The sequence below is a fragment of the Galeopterus variegatus genome, unplaced genomic scaffold (assembly GCF_000696425.1).
Source record: "Galeopterus variegatus unplaced genomic scaffold, G_variegatus-3.0.2 Scaffold1480, whole genome shotgun sequence".
Classification (NCBI taxonomy): Eukaryota; Metazoa; Chordata; class Mammalia; order Dermoptera; family Cynocephalidae; genus Galeopterus; species Galeopterus variegatus.
In genome coordinates this window covers 152,930-170,784 of record NW_007727591.1, presented here as the reverse complement: position 1 = coordinate 170,784, position 17,855 = coordinate 152,930, and the positions used below count along the sequence as shown (strand labels likewise).

Here is a 17,855-nt window from a genome sequence, read left to right as displayed (position 1 = left end):
GAGTTTTTAGTAAAACCCAAAGCAGCAGGGCATAGTGGAAAAGAACATGATCCAAAAGTCCACTCCACCCCTTCACTGTCACACGACCTTCAGCAGGTCATTTGGCCTTTCTGTGCCTCAGTTTCCTCATCTGCAAAATTTGAGTACCACACTCATAGGCTTATTATGTTATTTTTGTATCTTGTATAGAGCATAACAAATGGAAGGCATTCAATAAATTATAGTTTCCCTTCCCCCTGAGCAACCACTCTACACTTATCCCCATGAGGTATTATCCCAAGCCTCTGACACAGGGATGAGAGCCAAGAGAAATTCCAGTAAGTGGAGAGTTGCACTTAAATAGAAACTTAGGTAGAAAGAGAGGGGGGAAACTGTTGGCAACCAAGTGCGAACCACAAGGAGATAATGGGGTAAGTGATGCTGTAGATAAATTAATTACATCAAAAATCAACAATGGATGGGAGGGAGCAACAAAATAGCTTTGGAACCCAATTTCCAAGCAGGCAGCTTCATGGGAGGGAATGGACTGGATGGCGTGAGGTCTGGGAGTGAGGTCAGGGAGGAAGAATCTCTCACTCACATCCCTCCTTCTCCTTGTGCTCATGAGTCACCCTGTGGCCTCAGGCAAGTCCTTCCAACCTCTGCCGGGTCTGGGAGTGAGGTCAGGGAGGAAGAATCTCTCACTCACATCTCTCCTTCTCCTTGTGCTCATGAGTCACCCTGTGGCCTCAGGCAAGTCCTTCCAACCTCTGCCTCCATTTCATCCTCTGAAAATGGGCATAATAATATAAGCACAGCAGAAAACTGGAATGGTTTGGGCTCCTGACAGCACAAAGTGCTGAGATGCCAGATCCTGATGATCTAAGATAAAGAACAGCCTAAGACACCAGTCCTGGATTTCCTAGACTCATGGTAAGAAAAGGCCAGAGGAAGAACAAACATCCAGCAAACATGCCTGAATTTCAGCAAGTGGGTGTTTCATGGTTCAATTAAGAGACTTTGCCCTGAATCCTGACACAAAGTAGAAAAAAGATTTAATGCAGAAATATATGATAATCAGACTGAACACCCACAGTAACAGAACCTGATTATTCATAGATAAAGGAAAGACAGCACAAAATTCACAGCACTCACAGTGGTTCAAGGAAGGGAATGTTCCACAGGAAGCTGTTGTGAAAGCAGGAATCTTGCAAAGGCCCTGGGCCATTTCCACACATAGGAATCTCTTCCTGACCTCATCTCTTTCTTCATGGGTCTGTTTCCACGATTCTGCATTTAGATGCTGAAGCAAGGACGAGAACATAGAGAACCTTAAAAATTACCTTCTTGCTTTTTTCCTATAAGCTCAAAGCACTTCACGGATTATGATCTCATTTGTTCTAGCATACCCTCCACCCCCACCCCAGAGAGGAAGCAGGAGTCATTATCATAATTTTATAGACAGACAGCCAGGGCCCAGAGAGTTTAAGTGACTCACCGAAGATCTCAAAGAAAACCAGTTTTGAGCTGGACTCACAGCAGGACCCCCAGTCTCCCAATTTTACCACATCGCCATCCAGAATTACTAAAAAACTAAAAGTTCCTAAACAAGACACGTTCTTATACCCTGAAACTACCTTGTACAAGAAAAGATCCCAAGCACATAGTTCTGGGGGGAAATCTGGTGGGGATAGCACGAGGCTACTCTCATTATGTTGAAAATTATCTGTACAAATGATTTCAAGATGGTGTCCATAACACAGTACAACCAACTTGATATGTACTCCTAAGATGTCTACAATAACTTATGTCCTAACACATACCTTATAAACAAAACTCACTTATTACTTTACAATTGGTCTAATGGGTCAGAGCCAAAAAGAAAAATTTAGTTCACACAATATCTGGCTCATTTTCTAGCTTTGGTTACAAGTTCAAGCCTAAATGGTTTATGCAGTAGGGAAGATATTTTACCTGCTTGCTATAAGAATTATGAAGGTAACATTTTCTCCCATTCCATGGTTGCAGGAAACAAAATAAAGTCCAGTGAGGAGCCCACAGAAAGAAGGAAGGGGACAGCATGCTGACCATCTGAATGGGACATGCTTGGTCATATTTCCTCAGGGGTATTCTATAGAATCTCACATCAGAAGATAAATGGGGGAGAGGGGATTGTGGGAAGGTGTGTGGACAAAACAGAGTCAGTGGTCCATGAGGTTCAGAAATGCTTTATACTAGAGCTCCCCTTCAGAACTTGCAACAGACATTAAAGACTTTGAAAAGTCCTGCTGCACAAGAATAATAAATAAATACCTTGCTTCAATTTACTCAATGCTGAATTCACAAATTTACATTAGAGTCTGAAGAACCTGAATACCTAAGAAGATCTCATGAAACTTGTGCCTTAACTAGAAATCCTATGTGGAAAATAGCAGGATGTCATAATGCCATCTCCAAGCAAAAGGGAGGTAGCTTAAGCTTCTCCTATAGCTTCCAATAAGCATGATTAGACACCCACCACCAGTGCCCTTCTCTACATGTCTAGAACTTGGGATCACTTGTCCAGGACCAACTTCTTCTTTTGGAGAGAAAAGAAAAAGATGGTACATATAAAAGGGAGAACCCAAAAGAAGAAGAGGAATGACTGAGCTCTCTATTTTGATTCATCAAATTCTTGACACCAAACAAAATTCACACTAAGAGACAAAACACATATTTCAAACAACATATCTAGACCTGCTACCTTCTAGACCTCAGAAGCATTATTTCATTAACTCTACACCTCCATGGTTCCCACATCAACAGATTGGCCCAAAGGAGCAGACGCCATCTCGCCAAACCAGCAAGGTAGAACCCCAACTCAACTTCTGGGTGACCTCTGGCAGGCAACTTAACCTTACAGTGGCCCCATTTCCACACCTGGAGAATAGATGCGGCAGCTCTTCCACCAGGCTGGTCTAGATGAGGAACAACTAATAAAAAGAGGGTTGTAAAATCCTTTGCAATACACTCAGTGTCCTGTAAAAGCTTAATGATTATAATCAAGCTGTTGCTAGAAGTCTGCAAGGCCTGCACATGACACTCAGCAGTCATTGTGCCGGTATCTGATAACAGGATGCTCTGTGCCCCAGTGCTCCATCAGCTGCACAAACTGGTCTTGGCAGAGTCTGATTTCTTCACTCAAAGATGTCAGGGGAAAAACACTGCTGAAGACCTTGGTCTAATCATCACCATGTTTCATTAGAGACAAAATCTTCCCAGCTTCCTAACAAAGATCATGAACCTCTGCTCCCTGTGGCTGAGGGGATCTCCTTCATGAAACTGGCGCCTGCTGCAGAGGGCTGCCTCACTGTACAGCAGAGATCCCTTTTAACCACATCAGAGGGGGACAAAAGCATTAGCTGAACTGTGATGGGGGGGAGTTGTTAAAGGGAACTTTTAACAGGTACTTTGCATATAAAAGTATTGTCTACCCCTATGCAGGCAGCAAAGAATTAAAGGAGTAGTATTGAGTGACAGTAAAGTGTACGGGTTTTAGAGGCTGATAGCTATGCATTCAAATTTCAGCTCTGTCACTATTGTACCTGGCTTACAGTGAAATGATCATGATGATCACAACAACAAAAACAGACTCCCCACCACCATGTCTTATAAGTCAAAACTCCCCCCCCCCACCACCACCACTAACTAGGGACGCAGGACAGAGGTATCTCTGGTCTATCTTTGAGTTAGTGCCTGGGCTAGTGCCCAGTAAATTTTATTAGACTGAATTGAACAGATGATGCTGAGTGAAGAGGATCAGGCAGACGCTTGCATTAGAAAGGTAAGGCCTCCTTCATGAGCCATTGTCTAAATATGGGCAAAACCAGTCCAGTTAACCTCACCTAGGCTGGTGCCCCAGGCACTTTTCCTCACAGAGGCAAATTCTGCTTATTCAAGTCCTCATTAGAATAATAATAGCAGAGGAAGCTCAGACTGGCTCAAGTGATACCCTTGGAATTACTTTTAAGATACAGATATGAAACTAGCCCCATGGTAAAAATAATTTCTTTCCCCAACCTTTGTTTTTTATCTCCAAAAGGAAGCACTGACTAGGCCAGTTTAGGAAGAACTATAATATTAATTTTAATGTTACTATTCTTGCCCTCCCACTCTTCGCTCTCACCTGCTGTGTCCTGCCAATCCAGCCACCCATTCAGTACTCCCAGCAAGATTTAAAAAAATGAAATTGTGCCCTCCCTTCTGTCTTACAGATTGTTGTGACTTCTCTCAAGTGTTCCTTTTCTACCCCTCCTCTTCCTTTGAATCTCCTTATCAAAAAATGACTTCTGAATTCTTACAGAGCTACTTTCTGGTCATGACATTTATATATGGTCTTGTATATGACACATAAATCCAATTCATTCATTCTTTCAATCAACAACTACTACCTGAGTGCCTGCTCTATGCCAGGCACTGGGAATATAGAAATGAACAAAACAGAAAAGAAACCTGCTTTCATGAAACCAGTATCTTACTGTACTCAATTTCTTCCTTAATGAATATATGGATGGTTGAAATCAATGTTCTCTTCTGTAAGGTTAACCCTTGAAAGGACCAAGGAGACACAGCCCTTTGGTAAAGAGCAATTGAGTTTCCACTGTAGTCTGACTGGTCAGCTATCTTTTTTAAAAAATATGCTTTGCCCATTCCTACTCCCCATCTTTCCTCTCACTTCCTGGAATATCTCCTTCCACTTGGACTGCCTGAAATCCACTCCCTATCCAGAACGAGCCCCACCTCCTCCCTTAAGTCCTCCCTAACTAGTTCATCCAGCAATGGTTTCTTTCTTCTTTAACTTGTAGAGTGCTTGTGGATTATAACTGGACTTCACAACTACATCATACTCTCTGAATGCATGGGATCATGCTTTTCCAGTGCTCTAATCCCTTTCACCTAGTGCAGTACCTTTCATTTATCAGGTTCCTAATAAAAGTTTTTGATTAGCTGAGTAGAAAAGCACTGTGGACATTCATGGGACAGAGGAAGGAATGTAAATCAGTATTCTAGGACTTATATTCAGAGACTTTCAAAGAGTTTTACTCCTTGAAAAGTGTAACAAAAGGGACTCCAAAACCTGATTTTGAAATACGTTGATCCTGAAAGAAAGGATTACATTAATATCAGAAACACTGACTTTTTGCCCCATAAGTTGTAATTATTCCCCCTTTGCAACACCTATAGGATGTGGTTCACTTCAAAGATCCAATTTGTGCTACAGAAAGCAGTTTTTGTTTTGTTTTGGAGTTTTGTTTCTTTTCTTTTTTTTTTTGCAATTTGGGAAAACCTTTCAAAAGATGTGATTATAGATGAGCCTTTAATGGCTCCCCTTCTGCCCAGAGCAGACAGTAAGCCAGCAGAGAGGCCAGAGCTAGGCTTGGTCAGACCCAGAGAAGCAGCATCCACAGCACTCCTCATCTGCAGATAAGGAAATGCCTCAAAGAAAAATATCTGAAAATTTTGAATTACAATACCTAGGAGAATAGCTAAAAGGCTAACATGAATGTTTATTGTACAATCACTTTAGCGAGTTTGAAGGCTTAAAATTTTTTTTTTTCCTTTTAGTCATGTCCAGCAACCGATCGCAACCCTCAGTGTCGCGCCCGTACCGGACCGGGACCGGCAACTGAGTTTGAAGGCTTAAAATTTTTTTTTTTCCTTTTTGTCATGTCCAGCAACGGATCGCAACCCTCAGTGTCGCGCCCGTACCGGACCGGGACCGGCAACGGGATCGCAACCCTCGGTGTTGCTCCCACACCTCGCTCAGGCAGTGAGCGGGAACCGGTCTGTATGTGGGATCCGAACCCTCGGCAGGAGCGCCACTGCGCTCCCAAGCGGCGCACTGTAGCAGTGCGCCACCGGGCTGGCCCTGAAGGCTTAAAAATTTTAAGCATTATTTGACTTTATCACACTTAAAAAAAATTTATTAAGCCCCAAGTGCCCTGCCAAGTGCAACATAAAGTAAATAAAATGCATTCCTGTCTTCTAGAAGCACCAACTCTGGGGAATAAGAGTATCTGCTCTTGCATGTCTTAGAATGAAATTTTTCATTCCTGATGATATTCCGATGGTTATCTTCTCTTTGTTTCATCTCCTTTCTTGTGGAATTAAACTTTTGTTTTTTAGAATTCAATGTATTTAATTTTTAATAGGTAATACATTCACACAGCTCAAATGTCAGAAAGTATACAGTAAAAATGCACTTCCCGACCCCTCTTCCTATAGGTAACCACTGTTGTTAGGGTTTTTGTGATTTCTTACAAAATTTGGAGGGCATATACAAGCAAATACTAATATATAATCTTGTCTTTGAAATTAAACCTTTCTTATTGCAATATATCCCACTCTAAATCATCAGGAGGTAGGGTGAAGTGCTTTCTGGTAATAGCTCCAGTGCCTTGTACCACGCCTGGAGTAGAATAGGGAGCTCGATAAATGCTTATGGACCAAAAGAGACTTACTGTGAGAAGAACCAAGACATCCACAACCTGTCTTCTGCTTCTTAACTAAGACTGTGAACTTGGTCAGATCCCTGCTTGAGGCAAAAGGACAAGGCCCTTGATCCTTGTCCTATTCCTTGCCTGAGTTTCCAATGTTTTGGGGGCTGGAATGGGGAAAGGGAAATAAAAAAGAAGAGAAGAGGAAATGAGGAAAGAAGAAAAACATAGCTGGGGGGTTGGGGTGTAGGAGGTGGCTGGGGGAAGAAGGCAGAGCTCCAGAGAAGCAAGCATCTCTCTGAAGGAGAAGGGTAGACTGAAAGCCACCAAACACCTGAACATTGCCCCCTACCCTCCCACCTTATTCTAGCTCCATCCTTATTCCAGGCATAGGATGGGATTCACAGTGCTGAAATACCCAAGATTAGGACTCAATAACTACATCATGACATGAGGTGGTTATCCCATGTCTGAGCCTAGAGAAAACATTCCAGGACAGACTGGTACATGACTGCCTGTGCTCCTTTCCATGTTCGGGAGGCCATGACCTTTACTCCCACAACCCAAAGGATCTTTTGATTGTGAAGCCTCACCTTTAACCTCCTTTATGGTACGCCTTTTTGTCAGAAGCAAAGTCTCTCACAAAAAAAATTTTTTTTAATTCTTTAGGTAAAAATCCTCTTATTTCATCTGAAAGAGTGACTTACCACTTCAATAGAAACAGATCTAAGTCCAAGAAGAATAGAGAATGTCACACCGCACCTCCACCCTTGAGGAGATATGGCCCTTCAGATGGCAGCTGGGAAACTTTTTACAGCAGATACCATAAAGTCTCTACAGCCCAGTCAAATATGCCTACTTCCTTCATTCACAGCATTCATCAAATTACAAAAACTAAATCCATTTGTCCCATTCAGTGTGCCTTTTGACACATCCCAAAGCTCTGTGAAATTGAGGATAAAGATATAGTTATGAAACAGAGAAAACAAATCGCTTGAAATCTATAACCAGTTTAATGACAAAGAAAGCCAAGAGCCCTCTGCTACTCTTGGTCACAGCGGTAGTGGGAAGAAGGTAGAAATGCCCTCCCTGGGCACCCGTGCCAGTCACCCTGCATGGCATGACGTAAGATGAAAGCATCTGCTGACTCTCAGGTATAATTACCACCAGGGTGGGGGTATAATTAAAGTAAGGATAATTTACCTTAAAGGAGATAAAAATTAAGAATTATTAATGATCATAATAACTAGCCCTCATATATCTAAGAATCACAAAATGCTTTACAAGCTGTAATTATCACAGCTCCCCTCTGAAGAAGGGATTTGTATCTTACACTCCTCATTTAACAGAATGGTGAACAGATGGGTATTGGGAAAGGCAAAGAGAGGTGGAGTACTGCCTCCTCCGTCATCTGTCCTGTGAGTGGTGAAACTAGAAAGAGGCCCCAGAAGGACTGACTCCCACTGTGGTGAGTACCCTCATCCCCAACTCATCACCCCAACAGACAGTCCATCCCAGATCAAGCGACTCATCTCATTCTGACCTCTTGGCCATTTAAACTGCCATAACGCAATAAAATTATATCATATCAGCAAGGATTTTGTTAAACACCTAGAAGAAATAAAAGATACAGTGCTACCTTCAAGGAACTTAAAACCTAATTGAAAAGACAAAACAAGCATCCATTAAATTAGAGAGGAATATGAAAATTACACATTAATTAGCACTAGGTTGTATGATGCTGACTAAGCATGCTGTTGGAAAAAAATTTTTTTATTGGAAGATCATTGCATGTAAAGGTCAAGGAAGGCTTTGGGGAGGAGATGAAATGTGTATGGAACTTTAAAGAAACTATATTAAGTTTTGTACTGGCAGAGGTGGGGTCCCAGGAGGTAGGTCAATGAACAAGAGGAAACAATAAGAAAACTTGACAGATTTAACACATAATTTTAAAGAAAAACTCTTCATTGGAGAGATACTTAGAGAGCTTACCAAAGAATTTTCCTTTTTTCAAAGCCATCTAAAATCATCCTGCTCTGGACATTTTCCCAGAGAATAAACTTCATGATTAATATTGAGTTCATCAGAAGCCTATTAAGCTGAAGACGACACTGGAAACTTCTATGCTTTATCTAAATTTTCACTTTGGGGGTTATCCAATTGAGCTGAGTCAGGGCGGGTCCTGGTAAATGCCACAGAATATCAAATCTATTATCTTCTTTCTCTGGGTTCTAACAGGAGAAAACAGGAAATGAGCCCTTGAATGAGATAAAGACAAGGTAAACCTAATATTTCATTAGTTCTCTGTTTGTTAACTCAGCATAGCCTATCCCCAAAGATTTTAGCACTGACAGGGGCTTCATGATTGACATAATATTAAATCATCTGAGTGATATACATTTTATTTTCTCTTTCAATTCCTCCATAATAAAGAGCCAAAGTCCAGCATAATACTGTAGCTGTGTTCTGGACCCACTGATGAACAAAGACATTCTTGCAGAAATGGAGCAGGAGCACTTGGGTCATTCCTGGGCCAGTTAGTAATGTTCTTCGACCTCTCAGTGCCTCAGTCTCCAGTCTTAAAAAAAAAGAAAGATAATGAAATTTTTGTCTGTAAAAAATACAGAAATCTTCAGATTATAAAAACACCATTATTTTTTGATGAACCATAATGAGTGGACATTGCCACATTTCAAGGATTCCTGGTTGGTATTAAAGTAGACTGAACTGATTTGTTAGGACTTGATAATTTTCTACATTATGGCATTTACCAACCTTTTAAGGAACTACAAAACAATTAAATTTATTTCCCCATCCAAGCCTTATGTCAGGGACTCCTATTAAAACAATATTTGTGGGGCCGGCCCAGTGGCGCGGCGCTCCCTCCCGAGGATTCGGATCCCACATACAGACCGGTTCCCGCTCACTGGCTGAGCGAGGCGCGGGAGCAACACCGAGGGTTGCAATCCCGTCGCCGGTCCCCGGTCCAGTACGGGGGCAACACTGAGGGTTGCAATCCGTTGCCGGATACGGAAAAAGACAAAAGACAAAAAAAAAAAAAACAAAAAAAAAAAACAATATTCGTAAATAATGGCACTGCACAAAATAAAAGAACATTATGGAGCAATGGGGGCCACTTCATTAGGAGAATATCAAACCTGACTTTAGAATTTAACATTTGAATCTACTTAGAGCCTTTCTGATGATGGACCAAAAGCAGGAAGAAAGAAAGGCAAATACTCTAAGACTTGTGCAGGTTTCTAAATACGTTCCCTTATGCTGTACTGACTTAAAACAAGAGGAAGTAAGACAGCCATCATTGGATTTAGATCTAGCTTTCTTCAGAGTGGGGAAAGAGTTTTTCTGTTATCATTAATGCAATTTCAGATATTTTTAAAGGCTGTTTAGAAGTGTTTCCTTTTGGATTTGCTTATATATTTGCTTTGCTTGCTCAACTATAATTTTAGAATAATTAATGGTATTTTTCCTTTATTTTCATAGAACCTAATAAATCCCCAGTCCTCTTTTGGGTGTATTGACTACGGAAGGGTAATGGAGTCACACAAATGCATCCTACCACCTGGGCTGAGGTTCCCCAACACATCACACACAGGTGGATAAAAACACAAGCAGATATAAGGCAAGGCCTGTCCAGGGAATTCCTTGAAGGCCACCCACACAAAAAGCTAGTGCCTTCTGTGAGAGAGAGCAGTCCCATAATGACTTGTGGTTGTGTTTGTACAGTGCTCGTGATAGTCCTATTTTAGAGTTCAAAGATAAAGAGGATTGTATAAAACCCTAAATAAAAGAGAGAAAAAAAGTCTTCACTCTTAAGTAAAGAGCTGCCACATCAAGTTTGCTGAGCTCAAGAAATACTGACAGTTCTGACAGTTCTAGGAAAACCCCTAGATCACAGACTTCAGTGCTAAAGTTCTTAAGATGGCAGAAGTGAGCCAGGTTTAAAATTGTTTTCCCATCCCCTATCACTTCCACCTTCACTTCCATTTTTGCCCCATATCTGGGATGGTAGCAAGTGAGGAGGCAAATAGAATTCAATTCTACTATCATTTAAACCAATCTGCACATAAAACAATAGGCAACAAGATTTAGGTTCTAAATGTTCACATACCATCGAAAGACCCTACAGTCGCCTCAAATTTCAGAAAACCAATACTTGCCTCTGTTGGACAAAGGAGGAGACAGAAATGCAGAGAAGCTACTGAATCATTTAATAGTCTCCATAAACCTTATGAACCAAAGTTTCATATAGTCTGAAATGTAAAACTAGGAGTCACTGACAACCAGGGATAAAATCTGGCTCCTTACAATAAAACAGCACTGAGATTTGCAAATAATCGCCAGGGTTGAGAAAGCCCTGACGGATATAATGGGCTAGAATGACCGATTACCTTAATGTGCTCCCAGGAAAAGCAGACTCAAATGTTTAGGTGTCATTAGGAACTTAGGCTGAGCAGGATGATTATATCTACAACAATGCATTACACCAGCTCTTTTTCTCCAGGGGCATCAATATGCTAATGAGAAAAGAAATGAGCAAATATCCTTTAGATGTAATATCCCTAAGAATGAAATTTCACAGATTTCAAGTTTTCTTGTGAACAGTTTAATGAAAAAATATTTTTAAGTTACCCTCCAAAGTTGTTTACTGAGGAGGCAAACCCCAGTCCATAGGAAAACCATCATAAGACCAAGAGACACAAATGTAAAATTTTTTACCACCTGCATTTTTAGAGAAGAAACTAAACCAATCTCTTACACCTCTCTCATTGTCCTAGAATTGCTTCAGGCGGGGCTTACTTATGAGCAGCTCCCCATGGACCTTAACTTCCCATGGAGAAATTAATTGGTTCTCATCAGTTTATTTCAAAATTTCTAGAACTTATATTCTTTAAAAAGTAAATGGCTTAGAGTTTACTCCTTTGTAATGAAGTCATGGTCAGTTAAGACTCTGAACATTTAGTATTTTTATTTCATTGTTAGTTTAATTTCAAGAACTAAAGAAAAGTAGAGATTCTGCCAAATATTCTACCCTTTCATGTTAGGTGGGGCCAGTACCCCGTCAGGAGGCAAGGTCTATGAACCTCTTGCCAAATAGCTACGTGAGCAAACAGTGAGATAAACAAGCCATTTGTGGGGACAGAGGTGGAGCTGGGCTTGGTTAGGAATGAATCAGGCCATCCTACAGAGTGGGTGTCTCCATCCCAAGTTGCTCTCCAGGGCACAATTAAAATCCCTATATAAGGCCCAGCTCCCAGCTACCCCGTACACTTGCCAGTGGTGTCAGCGAGCACTCAACTTCTTCTGGTGAAGTGGGTAAGTCCCATTCTGTGGGATCATGTTATTCTGTATGCTTCTCCATTTTTTTAAGCTACTGTAGGTGTTGGGTGTCGGGGGAAGTTCTATGTGCCAGAAAGAATCAGTATCTTATATGTATGGCTAACTCCCACTAACTCCATCCTATCTTCTTATGGATGGAGCCATCACTTGAATGGAGACATGGTCCTTCTCACAAGGCTCGGAACTCTATACTTTTGCACATCAGGGGGTGATCATGTGTGGTTCTGATAGGGCACATCTTCCTAAAAAACTACCATCTCAAAAGTTTGCCAATCCTCTGTTCTCTTTTTACATTGGTTCTACCTGATATGGGCCATCTTCATATGGTTATGGCATCTGAGATACTGGAGTTGAGAAGTAAATAAAGTTAGCTAGAGGACTACTCTACGCATCCAGCCGGTGAAGCCATCCACATATTCTTTTAGCATTGATCTGCTGCTAGCTGATGTTTTTTAGAATGCCAAGATTCAAACGTTTATTTGTTTTTGTTTTTGTTTTTTAAGCTAACCATAAGACCAATATCATTCCAAGTTTTCTAGTTTCAGTTTGGCCCATTGATTCTAGCCAATCAGAAAAGAGCTTTCAGAAGTTTCAGTAATTACTATCTGAATATCTGTAATATATCCATGTTAAAGCAACATGCACTCTCTGTTTCCTTCATTGATGTATCTGATTGATACAGCCATATTTTGACTAGGAAGACGTAGTGTTTAACCTTAGAATTGGTGACTTGTGAATTATACTGCTAGATCTCTTATGGACTATAATGTTGGTGGACTCATTGTTCTATTTGCTGCCAAATGTCTTGCTGACACAATTAGCTGTACATGGCTTCTATTCCCTTTAAGATACTCTCAAGTCTTCCTTCACATTTTGGCTTTCACCTATCCTCTTTGCTCAACTTTCAAGGAAAGTGATTCTAAGTGGCAACATATCAAATTTAAGTTTCTGCAATCTTCACTGTCGGCTCTGAAATATGCTGGGGGGCTGGATGAAAGAGAGAAGAAAAGGATACATATAATCCAGATTGGGAGGACAATCAAAAGCTGACTATAGGTAGTCTGAATACGATTCCCTGCCTTGGAATTTCTCAGGATCTCTTTCCCTTCCTGAATATTCAAAAATAAAACGCTTTGAGATCCCAGGTTGAAAGTTACTACTGCTATAAAGTTAAATTATTTAGAGATCTGCCTAAACCACTGTGAATAAAGCCTTCCCAAAAGCAGAAACAGAGTTTTGATTCTGCATTATACTTTATTGTTCTAGGTTTACTTCGACTTGAAGGAAGGAAAAAATGTCTCCACTTCTGAAAAGCATCTTCGATATCACTGAAATTTACAATCAATATGCCTCACATGATTGTGATGGGGCAGCACTAAACAAGAAAGACCTGAAGAACCTCCTTGAAAGGGAATTTGGAGACGTTCTTCGGGTAAGAACAAACAAGAAAAGAAAAATCTGTTGATTTAAGGCTATGAAATTTCTCCTCAGGATAGACCAGAGTAAGGAATGGTGGCTTTACATTCATTTTACACCATGACACATCTACGCACATCCACCATTCATTTCTGAGTCTGAAGGTACTTAATTGGCATTGTAGTCTGAGTACTAAAGAAGTTGCTTTCCAAGTATTACATGTTGATGGCAATATCAACGAATGAACTGAATTGATACCAGCCTGTTCTCTACTAAAATGGCGTAACCATAATGTTTTGTTCTGCTTTTAAACATGCAATAGAAATCAAATCAGGGGTACTATTTCAGAAATGACTGCTGCAAATCTTCATAAATTTCCATTGTAGCTAGCTCTCTTAAGGATGAGTTCATCCTTTTTCACCCAGTTAGAGAACGTGTGCTATTTTGATCAGCACTAAATTATAAGATGCAAAGATTTCCAACGAACATATGCTTTAAAATGAGGTGTTCACATTTTACATGAGGACAAGTAAATACACACGACTAATTTCTAATTGCTCTGAATCTCTTGAGTGTCAGCTCAGCATAAAACATATTGTGTGAGTGAAATTTTACTACCTATAAGTAATACATTGTAAAATTTTTATTTTCACCTTTTTCATAGAGACCACATGACCCCGAGACGGTAGATGTGATCCTGGAACTTCTGGATCGCGACAGTAACGGGCTTGTTGACTTCAATGAATACCTCCTGTTCGTTTTCAAGGTGGCTCAAGCTTGTTATTATGCTCTCAGTCAGGCTGCAGGTCTAGACGAGGAGAAGCGAGCACAGTGTGAGGGAAAGGGAAAACTGTTACAAGATCGCAGGCAAGAAGACCAAAGGGACAGAAAACTGGAAGAAGAGCCTGGGCAACGACGCAGGCAGAAGAGGCAGGAACAGGACAGGGAGCTCGCTGAGGAAGAGGAGCAGAGGGAGAAGCAAGAGAGACGTGAGCAGCGCGACAGGCAGCGCCGCGAGGAGCAGCGGCTGCAAAGACGAGAACAGCAAGAACTGGAAGAGCGCCTTGCAGAGGAAGAGCAGCTGCAGAGGCGCAAGGGCCGCGAGGTTGAGGAGTTTTATGACGAAGACCAACAGCAAAGGCGAGACCGGCAGGAGCTGAACAGGGAGCGCCAGGAGGAAGAGCAGCAACTTCAAAGGCAGAAGCGCGAGCAGCAGCTGAGGAGACAGCAGGAGGAGGAGACGCGCGAGCAGCTGCTGAGGCGCGAACAAGAGGAAGAGAGGCGCGAGCAGCAGCTGAAGCGAGAGCAGGAGGAGGAAAGGCGCGAGCAGCAGCTGAGGAGACAGCAGGAGGAGAGGCGCGAGCAGCTGCTGAGGCGCGAACAAGAGGAAGAGAGGCGCGAGCAGCTGCTGAGGCGAGAGCAGGAAGAGGAGAGGCGCGAGCAGCTGCTGAGGCGAGAACAAGAGGAAGAGAGACGCGAGCAGTTGCTGAGGCGAGAGCAGGAGGAGAGGCGCGAGCAACTGCTGAGGCGAGAGCAGGAGGAGAGGCGCGAGCAACTGCTGAGGCGAGAGCAGGAGGAGAGGCGCGAGCAACTGCTGAGGCGAGAGCAGGAGGAGAGGCGCGAGCAACTGCTGAGGCGAGAGCAGGAGGAGAGGCGCGAGCAACTGCTGAGGCGAGAGCAGGAGGAGAGGCGCGAGCAACTGCTGAGGCGAGAGCAGGAGGAGAGGCGCGAGCAACTGCTGAGGCGAGAGCAGGAGGAGAGGCGCGAGCAACTGCTGAGGCGAGAGCAGGAGGAGAGGCGCGAGCAACTGCTGAGGCGAGAGCAGGAGGAGAGGCGCGAGCAACTGCTGAGGCGAGAGCAGGAGGAGAGGCGCGAGCAGCAGCTGAGGCGTGAACAAGAGGAAGAGAGGCGAGAGCAGCAGCTGAGGCGAGAACAGGAGGAGAGGCGCGAGCAGCTGCTGAGGCGAGAGCAGGAGGAGGAGACGCGTGAGCAGCTGCTGAGGCGCGAACAAGAGGAGGAGAGACGCGAGCAGTTGCTGAGGCGTGAACAAGAAGAAAAGCGCGAGCAGCTGCTGAGGCGTGAACAAGAGGAAGAGAGGCGCGAGCAGCAGCTGAGGCGCGAACGACAGGAGAAGAGGCGCACGCAGCTGCTGAGGCGCGAACAAGAGGAAGAGACGCAGGAGCAGGAACAGGCCCGAGAGTGGGGCGAGAGCCAAACCCCAAGGTGGCAGTGGCAGCTAGAAAGCGAGGCCGATGCACGTCAGAGCAAAGTCTACTCGAGGCCCCGCAGGCAGGAGGAGCAGAGGCGGCGCCAGGAGCGTGAGCTGCAACTGCGGGAGGAGGAGGAGGAGCAGAGGCGGCGCCAGGAGCGTGAGCTGCAACTGCGGGAGCAGGAGGAGGAGGCTCGCCGGCAGGAGGAGGAGGAGCAGCGCCGCGACTTCAAATGGCAGTGGCAGGCGGAGGAAGAGAGGCAGAGGCGGCGCCAGGAGCGTGAGCTGCAACTGCGGGAGCAGGAGGAGCAGGCTCGCCGGCAGGAGGAGGAGGAGCAGCGCCGCGACTTCAAATGGCAGTGGCAGGCGGAGGAAGAGAGCGAGAGGCGCCGCCAGAGGCTGTGTGCCAGGCCTTCGTTGCGGGAGCAGCGGGAGAGGCAGCTGAGGGCGGAGGAGCGCCTGGAGCGGGAACAACGGTTCTGCGAGGAGGAAAAGCAGCGCCACCAGAGGCGCGAGAGGGAGCGGGAGTTGCAGTTCCTCGAGGAGCAGCAGCAGCTCCAGCAGCGGGAGCGCGCCCGACAGCTCCAGGAGGAGGAGGACAGCCTCCAAGAGGGTAGGGAGAGGAGGCGACGCCAGGAGGAGCAGCGCCGCGACCAAAAATGGAGGTTGCAACTAGAGGAAGAAAGCCAGAGACGCCGCTACACGCTGTACGCCAAGCCGACCCTGCGGGAGCAGCTGCGGGAAAAGGAGCAGCGCCGGGAGCGCGACAGGCAGTACCTCCAGGAGGAGGAACTGCAGCAGGAGGAAGAGCAGCTGCTGAGAGAGGAAAGAGAAGAGAAAAGACGTCGTCAGGAGAGAGACAGAAAGTTCCGTGAGGAAGAAGAGCAGCTGCGCCGTCAGGAAAGGGAGGAAGAGCAGCTGCGCCGCCAGGAGAGCGACAGAAAATTCCGCGAGGAACAACAGCTCCGCCAGGAGAGGGAGGAAGAGCAGCTGCGCCGCAAGGAGCGCGACAGGAAGTTCCGTGAGGAAGAAGAGCAGCTGCGCCGCCAGGAAAGGGAGGAAGAGCAGCTGCGCCGGCAGGAGCGCGACAGAAAGTTCCGTGAGGAGGAAGAGCAACTGCGCCGGCAGGAGCGCGACAGAAAGTTCCGCGAGGACGAACAGCTCCGCCAGGAAAGGGAGGAAGAGCAGCTCCGCCGCCAGGAAAGGGAGGAAGAGCAGCTGCGCCGGCAGGAGCGTGACAGAAAGTTCCGTGAGGAAGAAGAGCAGCTGCGCCGGCAGGAAAGGGAAGAAGAGCAGCTGCACCGCAAGGAGCGCGACAGAAAGTTCCTTGAGGAAGAAGAGCAGCTGCGCCGGCAGGAGCGCGACAGAAAATTCCGTGAAGAAGAGCAGGTGCGCCGGCAGGAAAGGGAGGAAGAGCAGCTGCGCCGCAAGGAGCGCGACAGAAAGTTCCTTGAGGAAGAAGAGCAGCTGCGCCGGCAGGAGCGCGACAGAAAATTCCGTGAAGAAGAAGAGCAGGTGCGCCGCCAGGAGCGCGACAGAAAATTCCGTGAGGAACAACAGCTCCGCCAGGAGAGGGAGGAAGAGCAGCTGCGACGCCAGGAAAGGGAGGAAGAGCAGCTGCGCCGCCAGGAAAGGGAGGAAGAGCAGCTGCGCCGCCAGGAAAGGGAGGAAGAGCAGCTGCGCCGCCAGGAAAGGGAGGAAGCCACAGCTCCGCCAGGAGAGGGAGGAAGAGCAGCTGCGACGCCAGGAAAGGGAGGAAGAGCAGCTGCGCCGCCAGGAAAGGGAGGAAGAGCAGCTGCGCCGCCAGGAAAGGGAGGAAGAGCAGCTGCGCCGCCAGGAAAGGGAGGAAGAGCAGCTGCGCCGCCAGGAAAGGGAGGAAGAGCAGCTGCGCCGCCAGGAAAGGGAGCCAGGAGCGCGACAGAAAATTCCATGAGGAACAACAGCTCCGCCAGGAGAGGGAAGAAGAGCAGCTGCGCCGCCAGGAAAGGGAAGAAGACCAGCTGCGCCGGCAGGAGCGCGACAGAAAGTTCCGCGAGGACGAACAGCAGTTGCGCCGCCAGGAACGTGAGCAACAGCTTCGGCGAGAGCGGGACAGAAAGTTCCGTGAAGAACAACAGCTCCGCCAGGAAAGGGAGGAAGAGCAGTTGCGCCGCCAGGAGCGCGACAGAAAGTTTCGCGAAGAAGAAGAGCAGCTGCAGCTGGAGGAGCAGGAAGAGCAGAGACGTCGCCAAGAGCGGGAGAGGAAATTCCGGGAGGAAGAACAGCTGCGCCGCCAGCTCCGGGAGAGACAGTTCCGAGAAGATAAGGGCCGTCGACAAGTTCTGGAGCCGAGCACGCGTCAGTTCGCTCACGTCCCAGTGCGCTCCAGCCCTCTCTATGAGTACATCCAAGAGCAGAGATCTCAATACGGTTCTTAA

General features: G+C 45.5%; 2 protein-coding genes across 2 annotated transcripts in view; both read left to right on the top strand.

Moving 5' to 3' along the window:
- Positions 1–13,095, top strand: part of RPTN (repetin) — a 34,133-nt gene extending 21,038 nt beyond the window's left edge. Inside the window, exon 6 of the mRNA XM_008577296.1 lies at positions 13,080–13,095. Within this exon, the coding sequence (XP_008575518.1) occupies positions 13,080–13,095 (16 nt within the window). The remainder of the gene's footprint in view (positions 1–13,079) is intronic.
- A 12-nt stretch (positions 13,096–13,107) lies between these two features.
- On the top strand, positions 13,108–17,855 carry TCHH (trichohyalin). Its single transcript, XM_008577295.1, is given in 5 exon segments — positions 13,108–13,245; positions 13,894–15,554; positions 15,699–17,139; positions 17,141–17,289; positions 17,336–17,855. Coding segments are annotated over 5 exon segments (3,909 nt in total).